Source organism: Stenella coeruleoalba (assembly GCF_951394435.1).
Source record: "Stenella coeruleoalba genome assembly, chromosome: 4".
Lineage (NCBI taxonomy): Eukaryota > Metazoa > Chordata > Mammalia > Artiodactyla > Delphinidae > Stenella > Stenella coeruleoalba.
In genome coordinates, this window is record NC_137149.1 from 4,594,209 (window position 1) to 4,612,684 (window position 18,476).

General features: G+C 42.8%; 1 protein-coding gene across 1 annotated transcript; it reads right to left on the reverse strand.

Moving 5' to 3' along the window:
* Positions 1-430: 430 nt before the first annotated feature.
* RAB33B (RAB33B, member RAS oncogene family) lies at positions 431-18,208 on the reverse strand. Its single transcript, XM_079919629.1, has 3 exons — positions 17,344-18,208; positions 16,829-17,126; positions 431-3,226 (listed from the first exon to the last, which is right to left on the reverse strand). The coding sequence occupies exons 2-3, from the start codon at positions 17,075-17,077 to the stop codon at positions 2,786-2,788; spliced, it is 690 nt and encodes a 229-aa protein (XP_079775755.1). The 5' UTR covers positions 17,078-17,126; positions 17,344-18,208; the 3' UTR covers positions 431-2,785.
* Positions 18,209-18,476: the final 268 nt, after the last annotated feature.

Sequence of the window (18,476 nt, forward strand, 5' to 3'; positions counted from 1 at the left end):
GAAAGAGCCTGACTAAATCAGAAATCTGAATGCAGAAACTGTAATCTTACACCTGTCACCTACTCCCTTCTCTTCCTTCTCACTTTTTACAGCTGTTCATCCTGCTAAATTCTTCAACCTTTAAATATACAGATGCCGACCGCTCTTGTGATATGTGCCGTTTGCACTGAAGTGTTTGTTCTTAAACAAGTTGGATTACTCAGCCTTACAAATAAAAAAGCTACCCTATCAGCTAATTTTAATACTTAGGGTTTTTTCCTGAAAAGCTCTGTAGCCTTGAACGTATCTCCAATTGGGTTAGTTTTTGTCCGTTTGATTCTAATGGATTACGTACTACCTGGAAGCCAGAGGAAAACCAGAGATGTGTGTGTGTGTTTTATTTTATGCTCAACCTAGTAACCAAACGAAAATAAACCACAATTTCTTTATGCCAAAGCTGGTTTATTGAACTTCATGAGGGCAAAGTTACAGTGATGCTCTTCCATAACAAAATTATTTAACTCTAGTTTAGATTTCAGGAGGAAATGTACTGGCAATACACTGTCAATACAGCATTGTCACGAATAGCTAACTTCACTAGAATCTGATTCGTTTCCTTTGGTGTTCTCAAATTATGACTTTTCCAAAACATAGCTGAGGTTTTCAACTAAAGGTCACAGTTAAAATAAATTCATACAGGAGTTACAAAATGTGTGATTTGTGCTTTAAAAATTAGTAATTAGTTGTTTGATAGCCACCATTTTGTAAGTGATTTCTCAATAGTCTGTGTTTTATAAATATTCTGGAAAATATCTAAAAGTTTTACCCCATTCAACTGATCAGTATGTTCTTTTTAAAAGTAAAAACAAATGTAGAAAAAATTAAAACAATACATCACTACAAATGGGATACAAATATTTTAAAATAAATATTAAAGTGAAAAAATAAGTCCTTTTACAGAACTTTAAAGGATACTTACTACTAACTTCTTACAAAAAGAAATAAAGTTAAATTACCTTTTTAAAAACATGAGTAATAACAGCACTGAAAAAAAAAGTGCTTGGAAAGTCTGTAAACTTTCTTCCCCCACTTTAGAAAATGTTTTGATAAGCAATAAACAGATTCCCTTCTTTAAAAAACTGTTCCGCCCATGACAATTATAACAGCTGTCATTGTTTTACTATAAAAATAGTTGCAAATCAACACTAATTTAGACAAAGTCAAACCATTTTTAATTCTACCATAAGAAAAATGGATTAATCTTCTTAAAAGCAAACAAAGCCAATTTGTTTTTCCTTAAGCTCTAATGTTTAAAACAGAATAATTATTTCCTGTAATTATTACTTTCCATTAGTTCATTTAATAGAATTATCTTGTTTTCATAAGTAAATTATCCAGTCAGGACCACCATCATGATTACACAAAAAATCCTAAACTAGATTACATCACATATTTAAATGGTTTCCCACATTCTAAAAATATTTTAAGTATAATCATCTTTTGGCTTAATTTCCTCTAAAATTATTAAGTTCAGCAATCTTTCAGAATTAGTCAATGTGCACACTTCAGATAAAGTTCATGGCTTACATTCCATTCACATAATAGCTTCACATGCAAGCTTACTATTTCCTATGTGCAAAGTCTTAAATTCAAAATAAAAGTAATTAGGCTAAAAAAACTTTTTGAAATATTCTTTCTACCACCAAGGGATAGACTAGATATTTTTCAATATCTAATTTATTTTTTATACTGAGGAGGAGCAGTTTGCTGTGACCATAAAAATTTAAAGATTTAAACAACAGAAGTACTGTAATGTACTATTACAGAAATAAAATGTAGACTCAGAGCAATTACAGGTATGCCCTCAGAGTTACAATCCAAATGGAAGATGATTCGTTTATTCAGCCTTTAGGCATTAAATTGATTGGGGGCCGGGGGAGAGCAAGAGATACTATGTCTGACACACAGCTTGACCAAAAGCCAGGAATAGGTCTTTTGTGGTAGCCAGGAATCATGTTTAGCTATTTTTCCCCAAATTACATCTCCTCAAATCTTTCAATTAGTTTTTCAATGTTTAAAGGTATCAAAATAAAGTATAAAGCACCTTACTATCTGATTTACTTTTGCATATTGTGTAGAGTTTAGTAAGAAAACAATTCAAATTACTCTTTTAAAAATAACAATGATTTTTTTTTTTGTAGACCTGATTGATAGTGATTTGAAATATTAAGCATCTAGAACTGTTGGAAAGGTCATTCTTTATGGACTGAGAACCAGAAAACATTCTAGGCTCTCTCCTTCCACTGGAACTAAAGTCTTGGCTCTAAAATGTACCAATAATAATGCATTTAAGTACATTAACAATACAAAGAAAGAACTCTAGGGAGAGGCAAATACCAGTTTTTATCCTATTGAGAACACTTCCCATTCAAAGCACATACGAGTAAGTATACTAAACCCTTACTATATTTTTTCAATTGCAGGAACACAGGATTAAACAAGCACTGACTCTTAAAATCCCATCATACTCTCATTTGAAGCCTCCTCATGGGGCTCTCAATGGAAAGATGTTCTGATTCATCCTAACTCTGCTTCACGTCAACCTCTGAAAACTAACTTTTTCCTTGTGTTGTCGCAGTGACAAACTTGATGAAGTAGATACAAGATACAAAAATAAGCATGACGATGATAAACAGTAAAGTGTCAGGATGCTCCATGACATCTGAGATTAAATTCTATGACTTATCACTGTCACACTTCGAAAGTATTTCTTTAGTCAAAATCAGATTGTACAATAAAGACTGATTTAGCACCAGCAAGTCACTGCAGGCTTTGGTTCAGGCTTCAGGGTAATTCCGTTATCAGGGGGTTGACTAAGCATTAACGGTTTATGGCTTTTCAGCTTATGAGCCAAGGTCATAAATATAGCTTCCACATGGTCATTATCATTGGGGTTTTTAGCAGAGGTTTCAAACAAAGGCATACTGTACGTGTCAGCAAATTTTTGTGCCAAGTCTGTGGGTACCTGAATGGCACTCCTCAAGTCACATTTATTCCCAACAAGAATCCGTGGTATGTCGCTGGCTAGCAAATGCTGTTTGCATTCTTCTATCCAAGATGGCAGGCTATGAAAACTCGCCATGTTGGTCATATCGTACACGAAGACAACAGCATGTACGTTTCTGTAGTAGTGCTGGACCATGCTCTTTCTGAATCGTTCTTGTCCTGCTGTGTCCCATAACTGGATCTGGAAGTGGGGGAAAAAAAGAGGAAAACTGAAAGTTTCATTCCAATTATACATACAGAAAACTTTAACCACCTTTGCATGGTCTTTCCTACTTCTTCACTTATACTACTTTGCTCCCTTCCATGATGCCTTTTCAGTGTTATTTAAGGGATCCAAATGTCATGATACTAGTCTAGTTACCTCATCATTAATGCAAGTGTCAGAACAAAGACTTCAATCTAGCACTTTAATTTCAGTAAATCAAGTTTGTTTAGAAAAATTATACCTCAAAAATTGATTTTAGGGCTTCCCTGGTGGCGCAGTGGTTGAGAGTCCGCCTGCCGATGCAGGGGACACGGGTTCGTGCCCCGGTCCGGGAAGATCCCACATGCCACGGAGGGGCTGGGCCCGTGAGCCATGGCTGCTGAGCCTGCGCGTCCGGAGCCTGTGCTCCACAACGGGAGAGGCCACAACACTGAGAGGCCCACGTACCGCAAAAAAAAAAAAAAAAAAAAAAATTGATTTTAAAACGCTAAGAGAAACAGATACCAGGTTTTAACAAACATGTGAAGTGTCTAATTCCTGCAAATTTGGTTACAATATGCCCTTCGCTACATTTCACTCATCTAATTTAAAATAGTAGACTTAGGATAGATGTGAAAAGTCATGAGATCTAGCCCCCAAATATATATATATATATATACACACACACACACATACACATCCTATAAAATCCAGGCCCCTTTGAAAATTTTAAATGAATAGGAAATCACTTATCTATCCTAAACATCTCTACCAATAAAAATATTCCAATACCTCCTAATGGAAATATGGGGGAGTTGGGGAAAATGATATCTGAAATAAAGTAAATAAATAAATAAAAATACATAGGAATTTCTTGGCATTAAAAAAAATCTTAAAAAAAAAAAAGACAGAGCATTTGGCACGTGCCTTTTGCACTTCTCTCACCACACCCGTTCTGCCTGGAATGGAATATCATGCTGGGAGGCTCAGCAGCCACTTTATAAGCATGAAGAAGAAAGCCACACACAAGAATGACAGAGCAGAAGTCTAGCATAGATAGAATACTGCTGACGGCGTACCACCGTACAGGCTGCTGCCCCTGGTCTCCTTATTACACGAGAAAAATAAAACCTTACATGGTTAAATCACCATAGTTGAATTTCTCTTACATGTAGCTCAGTGCTATCCTAAAATTATTTGCTATGTACACTGTTTAAAACCTTTACCGCTTACAGTCGCATTTACTCAGGAAAGTACAGGTTCTGCCTTGATGCGCTCCTAGAGACCACTTCACAAAGTACTTTGTTAAAAAATACCCACTTTGTGATGTAAGCAACACAGTTGACAGATGGGCCATAAAGACTCAGTATCAAATAAATCAGAGGTAGAAGCAAACAGTTGTCAGCAAATTAAGAACTAATAACATCTAAGACTATTTAAATCAACAAAAATTTATTAAATACCTACTGTGTATCCACCCGTAGGTTACTTATACCACTAGGCCTTTGCCTCCTCAACAGTAAAAGTAAAATTTAGTTTCAGACCCTATAAAATAAGCATTCATAGACTAGCTACACTAACTACGCAAAGAACTGATAAAGTAAATTATAATTTTTTTTTTTTTTTTTTTTTTTTTTTTTGCGTAACGCGGGCCTCTCACCGTTGTGGCCTCTCCCGTTGCGGAGCACAGGCTCCGGACGCGCAGGCTCAGCGGCCATGGCTCACGGGCGCAGCCGCTCCGTGGCATGTGGGATCTTCCCGGACCGGGGCACGAACTCATGTCCCCTGCATCGGCAGGCGGACTCTCAACCACTGCGCCACCAGGGAAGCCCTAAATTATAATTTTTTAAAAATACAACTTTCCTTTTTAAGAAAAATACTTTTTTTTAATCCCAATTAACATGTTAAGAATAAAAACACTCAGCATACAACTAAAACTGTTTCAAGCTATAGATGTCAGAATTTATTGCAAAGCTACACGGTGTACTATCAGCATACGATTAGAAATACAGATCAGTGGAACAGAACTTAGAGTCCAGAAATAAATCCATATCATCTACGGTCAATTGATTTTCTACACGAGTGCCAGGACAAGTCAGTGAGGGAAAGCACAGACGTTTCAATGAACGGTGCTGGGCCAACATGCAAAAAATGAAGCTGGACCCCTACCTCACACCATATACAAAAATTTATTCAAAATGGATGAAAGATCTAAATTTAAGTTAAAACCATAAAAATCTTAGAAGAAAACATAGGGGTAAATATTTGTGACCTTAGATTAGGCAATGGTTTCTCAGCTATGACACCTAAAGCAGAACCAACAAAAGAAAAAAATAGATAAACTGGACTTCATCGAAATTAAAAATGTGCTTCAAAGGGCATTATCATGGAAGTGAAAAGACAGCTCAAAGAATGGGAGAAAATATCTGTAAATAATACATGTGTTAGGGGTCTAGTATTCAAAATATTGAAGACCTCTTACAACTCAATAATAAAAAGACACATAACCCAATTAAAAACATCGGCAAAGGATGTGAATAGATGTTTCTCCAAAGAAAATATACACATGTTCAATAAGTACACGAAAAGCTGCTCGACATCATTAGCCATCACACAAATGCAAACCGATAACAAGTGTTTGCAGAAACGTGGAGAAGTGGAACTCTCATGCGTTGCTGGTGGGGATGTAAGTGCAGCCACTTTAGAAAAGTTTGGCAGTTCCTCAGCAAGTTAAACAGAATTTTACTTAGCCATAAAGAGGAATGAAGGGACTTCCCTGGCGGTCCAGTGGTTGAGACTTCGCCTTCCAACGCAAGGGGTGCGGGTTTGATCCCTGGTTGGGGAGCTAAGATCCCACATGCCTCGTGGCCAAAAAAACCAAAAAACATAAAACAGAAGCAATATTGTAACAAATTCAATAAAGACCTTAAAAAAAAAAACAAAAGGAATGAAGTACTGACACACACTACAACAGGGATGAGCCTCCAAAGTACGCTGAGAAGAAGCCAGACACAAAAGGTCACATTTCTATGCTTCCACTTGTATGAAACATCCGAAATAGACAAACCCATAAAGACAGAATACAGACTGGTCGTTGCCAGAGGCTGGGGAATGGGGAGAAACGTTAATGGGTGAGGGCTCTTACTTGGAGTGATGGCAATATTTTGAAACGAGATAAAGGTGGTGGTTGTACAACATTATGAATGCACTGAATGGCTCACTTTAAAATAGTTACTTTGATGTTATTTGAGTTTCACTTCAACAAATTAGGGGAGAAAAAGAGAGAGAGAGAGAGAGACAGTTGCCATAGGACCCAGCAATTCCACTCCTAGGTGTATATCCAAGAGAACCGAAAAGATATGTTCACACAAAAGCTTGTACACCAATGTTCATATCAGCATTATTCATAATAGCTAAAAGGTGGAACCAAACCAAATGTCCACCAACTTATGAATGGATCAATAAATATGTCCATATAATGCAACATTATTCAGCCATAGGAAGGAATGAAGTACTGACACATGCTACAACATGGATTACTCTTGAAAACATTATGCTGAGCCAAAGAAGCCAAGACACAAAAGGCCACACACTGTAAGATTCCATGTATATGAAATGTCCGCTATACGGCAAGTCCCTCGAGACAGTAAGTAGATTAGTGGTTGCCAGGGTCTGAGGGAACGGGAGGAATGGGGAGTGACTGATCATGGGTATAGGGTTTCTTTCTGGGGTGATGAAATGTTCTGGAGTTAGACAGTGATGATGTTACACAGGCTTGTGAATATACTAAAAACCACTGAATTGTATATTTTCAAATCTTAAATATCTCAGTTTTTTAGAATGAGAAAACAAAACCCACTTCAAACCGTCTCTTTAACATTCAGAAAGAGATTTGGGGAATAATTTGGATGACCTACATAAAAGCTGTCCAGAGAAACTGGAACAGATCTTTTCCTTTTTAGTAACATTCTTGCAGCTCAGGTATTCAAAAATCATTTCATCGATGGATACAAATGAACCTATATACGAAACAGAAATAGAGTCACAGATGACAGATGTATAATAGAAAACAAACTCTGGTTACTAAGGAGGAAAGCGGGGGGCGGGGGGGAGGGATAAATTGGGAGATTTGAGCTGAAACAGACACACTACTATATATAAAAAGATAACTAATAAGAACCTACTGTATAGCACAGGGAACTCTACTCAATGCTCTGGAATGACCTATATGGGAATAGAATCTAAAAAAGAGTGGATACACGTATAATAGATTCACTTTGCTGTACAGCAGAAACTAACACAACATTATAAATCAACCATACGCCAATAAAAATTAATTTTAAAAAATCATTTCGATGAAGAATGATTTATAATGTTTTAAGCAGAGCATATTTTTAAGTTAAAAGAATAATAAAAAACATACAAAAAGGAAATATACCAAAACATTAACAATGGTTGTCTTTAAGGCAATTTCCCCCTTTATTTCTACTTTTCTCTGTTTTCCACAACAAACATACATTTTTTCTATTTGTTTTAACAAACTAAAGTTTAAAAAAAAATTATGCTGAATTTAGACCTGCCTCAAAGAACCGTAGACGTCCTCAATAAATGCAAGTGGTGATGATTAGGATGTTTATCCCTAAGAAAACCACTTGCTTGTTTTAGGCTAGGACTGACTCAACGTAACCCTCTTCCCATCAGTCCTGCTCAAAACATTCTAACCATATCAAGACTCCCAGGAAACAAGAAGTCGTAAATAATAACTCTGCACACTTTATTGGAGAACCGTAAAAGTAAATACTATGTTAAGTGAGGCACTCACAAAGAAGTACAGCTGTCTCTCAGTATCCATGGGGGATTGGTTCCAGCACCCCCCAAATACCAAAATCCACGGATGCGCAAGTCCTTTATATAAAACGGCGTAGTGCCGGCATTTAACCTACACACACCCGAATACTCTAAGTCATCTCTAAATTACTTATAATACCTAATGCAAAGTAAATGCTATGTAAATACTTGCCAGCAGTGGGCAAATTCAAGGTTTGCTTTCTGGAACTTTCCGGAATTTTTTTTCCTCAAATATTTCCCCATGGATATATTTGCCCCTGGAGGGCCGAGTGTAGCTAAAAGGAAGCTTCAAAATTTCACTCACCGAATTGCTAGAACCAGTGAAGGCATAGGACACAGACACACTGTCACGCTGCCTGCTGCCTTTCAGGTCTGCACAGGACACTGAGGTGAGGGCAAGCGGGCTGCGGAAGGAGCAGTGAGAGACCCGGCAAAGAAAGGACAGGACAACTAATAAAAACTGTCAGCCACAGAAGGCTAGAGAAAGCTTTGACTGAAAGAGAGAGACACATATAGATACCCAGTGGGGAACAAACCTCACGATAACCTAGAAACATCTTGAGCGTTAGCTATGAGTGGAGTGGTTCACAACGCTTAAAAAAAAAGAGAAAATGACACTCTGGAACCTAAGGAAGTGACATGCTTTCGTCCTGGGAAATATTAAGTTAGGAAGTATTTTCAAAGCAATTTTTCCCAGTTTAATAATATCTTAAGAAAGAAAATGGCTCATAGGTGGTTCTACAAGATATTACTCCCATTTTAAACATCATAAAGGTAACATAAAATATACATTAATAATATTTCATGAATCTCTACTTTAAATTCCAATATCAAGCTCCAACAAAAATGACAACCTAATTGCTAAATACTAAGGGCAGAGTCTTTTTTTTTTTAATGTCTATTCAATGCTTTGCCCAGTTTTAATTATTTCCTTTTATTATTGATAAAGTGTGTGCGTGTGCGTGTGCATGTACACATATAGATTCTGGACACTAGACCCTTGTCAGGTATATGATTTGTAAATATTTGCTCCTATTCTGTAGGTTGTCCTCTTATTTTCTTTCTTTCTTTTTTTTTTTTTTTTTAAATAAATTTATTTATTTTTGGCTGCATTGGGTCTTCGTTGCTGCGCGCAAGCTTTCTCTAGTTGCGGTGAGCGGGGGCTACTCTTCGTTGCCGTGTGCAGGCTTCTCACTGCGGTGACTTCTCTCATTGCGGAGCACAGGCTCTAGGCATGCGGGCTTCAGTAGTTGTGGCACGCAGTCTCAGTAGTTGTGGCTCGCAGGCTTAGTTGCTCCGCGGCATGTGGGATCTTCCTGGACCAGGGCTCGAACCTGTGTCCCCTGCACTGGCAGGCAGATTCTTAACCACTGCGCCACCAGGGAAGTCCCAAAGAGCAGATTCTTACTGTTCATGAAAGCTCTTTTTAGTAGTTTTATGACCAAAATGGGAAATGACCTGGCTAAACTGATTTAATGCTTTTTTGCTTGACTGAAAAGGATAAAGGTATCAACCCAGACGACCTTTCTTTGTTTGATCAGCTATCAAATTTCCTCTTCCCCTGTTCTTTCAAAGAACACGTTTTTATTATTTTTGCTTCTAAGCAGCCTATATAAAAGATCATCTGGTAATTACATAAAAGCTTCTATTAACAACTTGATGATGTAAATCAACATCATAAGGAGTGTAAGTAACATTTCAAGAGAACTCTTTTTGCTTTGGGTATACAGAGTAGAAATATGTATATCTGATGTATAGATCCAAATGGCAAATTTTAAAATTTATTTTAAATTTTAGGGGTTTTTAGCTGCCCTAACAAGGAGAAGTAACAAATTTTGTGTGACTATTTGAAAGGAATACTTCAAGGGAAGAACTGAATTATAGCCTAATGAAAGGAATAGGAAGAGAGTAAGCAGGGAGAGAAAGGAAGCAAGAGCTGGGAGCCCTGGGTTGTAAATTCCAGCACTGCCGTCTCCACATCACCACCACAGTTTAGGGATGGGCATGTGTCACAATCCCCAGTCAGAACCACGGAGTCTCCATTGCAGAACTGGTGTTGGAACTGGCAGAAAGAGAACTTTACTTCCGGGATTCCAGTTATGTGAAACAATAATTTTCATTTTGCTTTGTTACTTTGAGTAGAGTTCTGACACAGACTCTAAAGCAAAAGATCTTGATTACTGATTAAAGATTCCTGGAAAGTAAATAATTCTATCACATCTCACCACCTGAGTACACACACCAACGCTGCCACCTTCAAAGACGAGGTACAAGAACCACAGGCTTTTGAAATCAGGCTGGAAGAAGAATGGGACCCCGGCCTGGTTCCAGGGATACTTCAGACAGTAGAACGGCTTGGGTCTATGAAAATGAGTATTGCTTGTACCATACCGGCCTCACCAAACCACTGCCATACAGAATCTCTGTCAGACTAGACCCATCCTAAAGTTTTCTGAGCTAAGGAGTCACAAATTAAGATTCTTTTTAGGGTACCCCAACAGTTAATACTCTCATTCTCCGAATTCCAATGCAAAGCAAATCAAGAGGACCAATGTGGTATCTCCCTAACCACCATCACCACGTTTTTTGTTTTTGTTTTTGTTTTTACGCGGGCCTCTCACTGTTGTGGCTTCTCCCGTTGCGGAGCACAGGCTCAGCGGCCATGGCTCACGGGCCCAGCCGCTCCGCGGCATGTGGGATCTTCCCGGACCGGGGCACGAACCCGCGTCCCCTGCATCGGCAGGTGGACTCTCAACCACTGCGCCACCAGGGAAGCCCCATCACCACGCTTGAAGATGAATTATCAATTTAATTCTAGTAAGGTAAGGTGTGAGATGATGTCTTATACAATATGCTTTGACTTATAAACATTAGATTACTTTTAATAAAGATCACGACAGAACAATGGAGAAGCGGAAATAATCTGATGTACCTTTGGCTTCAGCATTCACTGCATATCATCTTCATCGCGCCATGACACAAAGCTCTACTCTGCTCCCTGTGCATGTTAACCAAATCGGGCATTTCGTTCTCATCTATCTATGCTCTCCAGCTTCAACTTCATATTCATGATTATCTCCTCCAATTACACACTTCTGGCTGCGAATGTGACATTTCCATTTGAGTACACCACCATCTCAACAAAGAAATGACTAGGAGAAAACTTTTTACGGAGCCTCTCAAAATTCCATCTTCCACATTGTATTTCTCATCTCTACTGAAGGCATACCTACCTCCAGTCAACCAGACCCACACCCTCAGCCATGTGAGTCCTTTCATCACCAAAAGCCAGTTACTGAAGCCTTTGGCTTTATCATCAAAATGCCTCTCTTACCGCCTCTTTCTTTCACTAGCTTCCCTTATACACGCCGAGTCGGATTTCCAGAGCAGCCTACCAGTGGATCTGCTGCCACCAGGTAGGCAGCACTTATCCAAGTCCTGCATAGTTTAGAAACTGAGCCACACACTGGAAGACGTCTGCGGGGTTATCAGACACACGCCCTGTCCTGAGCAAGACGGAGTAGACCTAATAGAAGAGGTGGAGGGCTTCTCTGGTGGCTCAGTGATTAAGAGTCCGTCTGCCGATGCAGGGGACACGGGTTCGTGTCCCGGTCCGGGAAGATTCCCACATGCCGCGGAGCGGCTGGGCCCATGAGCCATGGCCACTGAGCCTGCGCGTCTGGAGCCTGTGCTCCACAATGGGAGAGGCCACAACAGTGAGAGGCCCGCATACCGCAAAAAAAAAAAAAAAAAAAAAAAGAGGTGGATGCATATATAGAACAATGAGGAAAGAGAGAGAGTTTAAAGGCGCAGGTAAGGTGCTAAAGGAAGCTGATAGAAGGAAGAAATAGAATTGAGAATGAGAGGCAGGGAGATCCCTAATACAGACACACTGAGTTGAATAAGGAAGAATTAAATGTGGTGAAATATGGAAAGGGGGGATATTCCAGGCAAATAGTGGGAAATGTAAGAGGAAAACATAGGGATCAGGAAATAATTGGCTGGACTATAGGGTACTTGAAGGAAATTAATGGGGAAAAAATGTTAAGTTAGAAAAGAAGTCTGGAGCAAGAGAAGGAAGGCCTTATGTTCATTTTAAAAGTTGGAACTTTACGAAATAATGGAGAAACTCAGAGCATCTGAGGCAGGGGAGATTACTCTCCCCAAAGTGCTACACTCAGCTGGCATTTGGCAACAATGTTCCAAACAGATTAATTGAGGACTGGGGTTGGGTGAAGTTGAGCCGCTGCAACAGAGCAGAGGGTAGAAAAGATGAACTAGGATTCCGAAGGAAGGGTGAATGAGAGAAATCATCCAGGTAGAAAACTAAGTGGATTTAGGGAGCAAAGGAGAGAGGCGAGGCCTCCGGGATGAGGGTAACACCAGGACCACCTAGGTCACATCGAGAAGAAACAGCAGAGGCAGATTTGACAGGGACGAGGAACTCACTTCGGAACTTTGAGGGGAGGGAGCGATTATCCAAATAGCCACGTCTACAAAACAACAGGAAACGCAGAATGACAGAGGAGGAGAGAGGTCTGGGCCAAACAAAGATTTGGAAGTTATCCTCATAGAAGTGACAGGCGGAGTCAAGAGACTTCCAAAGGAGAGGATGTAGATAGAAAAACAGGTCACGGGGCAGAGCGAGTCTCTCTCAGGATTCATCCTCAATCGCTGCCACATTTATCTTCCTAGAACACTTGGACGTTTTTGCCACACACACAAAATCAAGCTACATCCTAGCTGTTTTCCAAACTCTTCAGAAACGTTGCTACCAAAACCTTCGCAGTCTTCTCACTTGCCACTTTCCCACGGGAACCTTTAACCCTGCTGGAGCATCCTGCTGGCGTTCCCCATCAAAATCTCCCTCCAAGTGAGAACGATTCTTCCACCAACAACCAAACCAATAACTTGGCGCTCACCTACTGCCTGATTTTGCTAGTCATTTTTTTTTTCTTTTTTGCGGTACGCGGGCCTCTCGCTGTTGTGGCCTCCCCCGTTGCGGAGCACAGGCTCTGGGCGCACAGGCTCAGCGGCCATGGCTCACGGGCCCAGCCGCTCCGCGGCATGTGGGATCCTCCTGGACCGGGGCACGAACCCGAGTCCCCTGCATCGGCAGGTGGACTCTCAACCACTGCGCCACCAGGGAAGCCCTGCTAGTCATCTTTTTAGGTATATAAATCTTACCCCTATCTAGGACAGCGAATCATCTACGGAGTATATCAGGGTCAGCAAACTTTTTCTGTGTGTCTTAGCTTTGCAGGCCAAACAGTCTCTACCACAACCACTGCTCAACTCTGCCACTGTTGTGCAAAAGCAAGCACAATATGTAGACAAATGAGCCGAGCTGTGTTTCAGTACAACTTTATTTAGGGGCACTGAAATTTAAATTTCATAAAATTTTCACTTGTCATGAAATCTTATTCCTTCGATCTTTTCCCCCCCAACCATTTAAAAATGTAAAAATCGGGACTTCCTTGGTGGTCCAGTGGCTAAGACTCTGTGCTCCCAACGCAGGGGCCTGGTCAGGGAACTAGATCCCGCATGCCGCAACTAAGAGTTCTCAGGCCGTAACTAAAAGCTCCCCCCACATGCCGCAACTAGAAGATCCCGCGTGCTGCAACTAAGACCTGGCGCAGCCAAATAAATCAATTTATTTTTTTTAAATGTAAAAATCATTCTTAGCTTGCAGGCCATATAAAAACAGGCAGCGGTGCACAGATGGTTACTGGACTTATTGTGGTGATCATTTCATAAAGTATGCAAATATCAAATCACTGTGTAGTACACCTGAAACTAACATAATATTGTACGTCAACCATATTCCAACTTCAAAAAAACTAACAGAAAAACAAATTAAAAAAACAGGGAGCAGACCGTATTTAGCCCTCAAGCATGGTTTGCTGATTCCTGCACTGAATCATAATTCTTTGTGCCTAACAAAATGTCTTCTTTCCAACAATTACTCATTAAATGTTTGACCAATGGGGCAGGAAGTCCTGGTTGCTTTCCTTTAGTTAATATTAACGTGGGAAAATTGCATATCCCTACAAATAACAAGTAAGCTATCTCAAAGTTCAAATAGGAACTGAAGATCCCTAGTTGAGAAAGAGATTAAATCCAACACTAGGCTTTAATGGTTCTGTTGGTGTCTGCCGTCGTCACACGCTGATACGAAAGGGGTACAGCTATGAGGATACACACACAAGGAAGGAGCATAAGGATTAGAGCCTCGATTTGAAAATCAAATGTATTTTTATTGAGGGAATTAATTTTATAATTTTATTTAACTTCCAAAATTCTGCAAACAAGATCTTACTCTTTCAATTATACATATATAGCACTTAGGACAGACTAACACATATAGACTTAATTACATTTCGTAAAACATTTTAAGTGATTCTGAAATAGCATGCTGTAAGACATGCTCTCTGAAAAATTTCCAGGCCACAAAACATTTAACACAGTATCTCACTTAGCTATACCAGTAGCTAAGCCTTCGATGTTACGCACTGGACATATTTTATATACTTTTAATATGCTGTAAGTATTTCTTAAATTTGCACCTGATTCATCTGTGATCTTAAAGTATAAATGGCAACCCGGAGGCAGGTAAAGGGCCACTGAACCCCAGCTCCTCCCTTGCCTCCATCCCCTCTATTTTGTTATTATCCTGCTTCCATGTGAGGGGAATTTCTCTTCCCTTCAGCTGTGTGCCTATGCCCTGCTCTATCTCTGTTTCATTCTCTGGTTGTGCAGCTGCAGAACTGATGGTGCCAAAGAGAAAAAGTGATGTTAAACCACCAGGGAAGAAGAATCTTCTTAAGATGACCAACTATGGAGCCAGGTGCCTTATATATGTTCTCATCTATCCTTCATATTAGCCTGATGTGGTACTATTATCCCAATTTTTCAGATGAGAAAACAGTCTCCGAAAGATTAAGGAAACTGCTTAGCGACTAGAGTAACCAACCACCCCGGTTTGCCCGAGACGGAGGGAGCTCCTGGGAATGTGGGACTTCAGTTTTAAAATTGGGACAGTTTGGGGCAAAGCGATCATCTACTAAGGACACACAGCCCTTTCATAGGTTCAGATTTGAGCCAGGTCAGTTGGGCGCCAAAGCCCATGCACTTTTTCTCAGAACTCTTTCTTCTCCCAAACAAACTCCCTCTCAAACCTCAGAAAGAAGTCCCACTACTTTCCTCCCCTAAAGGTTCCTGGGCCCAACTTAATTCTGATGTTAAAGAGCCTCTTATTCTACTTTTTCTTTGCAATGTATACAAATCTTTCTTAACTCACTAATACGGTGCACCCAAAGGACCACCACTCACAGCTTGAATGGGACAATGAAAAATTAAAGTGAAGATTAAAAGGCAGGGGGGCTTCCCTGGTGGTGCAGTGGTTGAGAGTCCGCCTGCCGATGCAGGGGACACGGGTTCGTGCCCCGGTCCGGGAAGATCCCACATGCCGCGGAGGGGCTGGGCCCGTGAGCCATGGCCGCTGAGCCTGAGCGTCCGGAGCCTGTGCTCCGCAACGGGAGAGGTCACAACAGTGAGACGCCCGCGTACCGCAAAAAAAAAAAAAAAAAAAAAAAAAAAAGATTAAAAGGCAAAAGGGCCTACAGAAGACTGATGTCTTTTCAAACCTATTTCTCCTTTACTATCATTAGCAGTAAAACCCCTTTGGGGGTGGGAAGGTGAGGCAGTGGTTAGGCAACTAAAAAATAAATTGTTTGTGCCTCAAGGATGTGAGGATGGGAATGAAGTGAGCCTATTTTTTCCCCATGGGGGACTGAGGTAAAGATGAACATCCTAATTTAAAGTGAAAAAATAAATGCAGTATAAGGAAGGCAGAGCAGTTCCTCGGGTCCACGTGTTTTAAGGGATGGTATCAGCAGGTAGCTGAGGGGTTAGTGGTGGCTCAGACTCAAGAAGTGTGTCTAAGGATTACATCATCAGGAGGCCTCAGCCCTGTCACTGATCCTTATTCTCCAACGTCCCCATTGCAACCCCTCAGAACCCCAGGCTTGGCCTTGGGCTTACTACCTTCTCCATTGTTACTGTGCCTCCAGTCTCGGGAACCACCAATAAGACTTGAAAGCGGGTGGCACTGAGAATGTGCTCTGGCAACCCAAGTAGAAACCAAGTACAAATTACAGAATGTTTCTGCAGGAAAACAGGTTCTTCTCAACAACTCAGTGTCATACCAAAACTACTGTAACAAAACTGTATGCAAAAGAAGATCTAAGGACTTCCTCAAAGGCAAAGGGGCATTACTTCCACAGTACCTAGGGCAGTGCTAACATGAATGTTTAACAAATAGTATTTCCTAAATGAACTTCCCATGCTTGAGAAATTTCACTGTTTTTCCTTCGGTTTTACTTCACTAACTCCCAGCATGTGAGACACAGCCCATGAGTCAGTGGATACGCCCTACACTCTGGCTACTCAATGTGTCGTCCACAGACTAGCTGCATCTGCAACACCTGAGACATGACCGAATTAGCATTTGTATTTACTTAAAAAAAAAAAATCCCCAGGCAAATCTCATGCACATCAAAGTTGGAGAAGCACTGCCTTAGAAGTTTGCAATATACAGATCCTTCCAATCCCCAACTCCCATCTCCACACCAGCGTCTGAAAAGATGGAGCGCACGCCCCGCACCGGGCCAGCAATTAACCCACGCAGCGGCTGGGACCCTTGTCATCCCCGGGACAGCCTTCCTCCTTGACAGTCTGTCATCCGCTCACCTTGATACGCTCCCCATCAATCTCCACCGCTCGTTCTCGGAAATCCACCCCGATAGTAGCCTCGGTGCGGTCGGGGAAGCGGCCGGCGCAGAAGCGGTAGGTCAGGCACGTCTTGCCCACATTGGAGTCGCCAATCACGATGATCTTGAAGATGCGGGAGCGAGCCGGAGGCAGAAACCCTGAGGCCCCTGACATCGCACCGCTGGATGAGAAGCTCGCCTCGAGCGACGACTCCATCTCCGAAGCCATTCTCCTGCCCCGCCCCAAACCGAGGCGGAGGAAAGGAGACGCAGAGAGGCTGGGAGATTACGCCACCGTCGGCGAGCTCGCCCAGTCCGCGGGCTCCGTCGCTCAACGTTCCGGGAGCCACCGCCCTCCGGGCCGCCAGCGCGCGTGCGCACCTTCCCGCCCCACCCCGCCCCGCGCAGGTGTGGCGTCCCCCCAGACCAGCCTCGCCGACCCTCTCGCCCGGCCCGCGGCTCCACCCCGGCGTCACTCAGGCCTGCGCCGTCTACCTGGGAAGGGACGGGGCCTGTCGGGGGCTTGAAGGTGGCGCGGAGGGCCAGCTGCCGAGAGGCCGAGCAGAGCGCCCCAGGCCCGGCACCCTGGCTGGCCGGGCCCCGCCACGTCCAAGGCTCCCGCCCCCCGGAGGAAGCCGCGCGAGCACTCTGGGGGCGGGGAGAGAAAGACTGCTGAAGGGAAGGAGGTGCCACCAGGCACTCTCTCGCGAGAGGGCCGAAGAGCCGTTTCGGCGGGGGCGTGTGCCTGCTGAGGACGTGTAAGGTCTCCGGAAGCTTCGGGCGTCGCGTTCGGCGCTCTCACCGACGTATCGGTGGGGCTTCCCCGGACCTGGAGGTGGAGGCGGGTTCCCTTGGCTTGCAGCTGGGGGGCGGCTGCTCTCCCTGCCTCCTCCGGGCTCTCGGGACCGCGGGCGTTGGGACAGTGACAGGGGCTGGGGAGGTGGAGGGCTGGGGGGTGTGAGGCTCCGCCGGAGGCCCGCCGGGCGCGGGAAGCCGTTAGAAGCGAGCGTCGGGCCGCGCGGAGCTTGAGTCTTGGCAGGAGCATGGCTGTCAGTGAGCGGGCGGGAGTTGGAGGCCGCCCGCCGCTTCCGCGCGGAGGCTTTCGTTAGCGCGGGGCACCGGCCCAAGAGGTAGAGCAGGTGGACCCTTTGGCGGCATTGAACCCGGGAGCTGGTACTAGACGGCCTCTCTGGTGAGAGTAAAATCCACTGTGCCTTGGGCTTTCCTGGTGGCGCAGTGGTTGAGAGTCCGCCTGCCGATGCAGGGGACGCGGGTTCGTGCCCCGGTCCGGGAGAATTCCACGTGCCGCGGAGCGGCTGGGCCCGTGAGCCATGGCCGCTGAGCCTGCGCGTCCGGAGCCTGTGCTCCACAGCGGGAGAGGCCACAGCAGTGAGAGGCCCGCATACCGTAAAAACAAAACAAACAAACAAAAAATCCACTGTGCTCTAGTTGTGCCTTCGTGCCTGGGTGACGGTAGCGGAGCCATTAAATATTACTGAGCGCACACAGAAGTTCTCTAGATACATATATCCGAGGAAAATGGTAATAGGCGCGACCACCCAGCATTAAAGAAGAGTCTCTGGATCACTGAGACTCTTCTGAGGAAACCTACATTAAGTCATAGAAAA

Bases quoted from the DNA above. Each gene is read 5' to 3' on its own strand.
- RAB33B (XM_079919629.1), bottom strand. From the start codon at position 17,077: ATGGCTTCGGAGATGGAGTCGTCGCTCGAGGCGAGCTTCTCATCCAGC. The intron at 3,227-16,828 runs GTGAGCGGATGA...CCCCACTTCCAG, and splicing joins TTGATGGGGAGCGTATCAAG to ATCCAGTTATGGGACACAGC.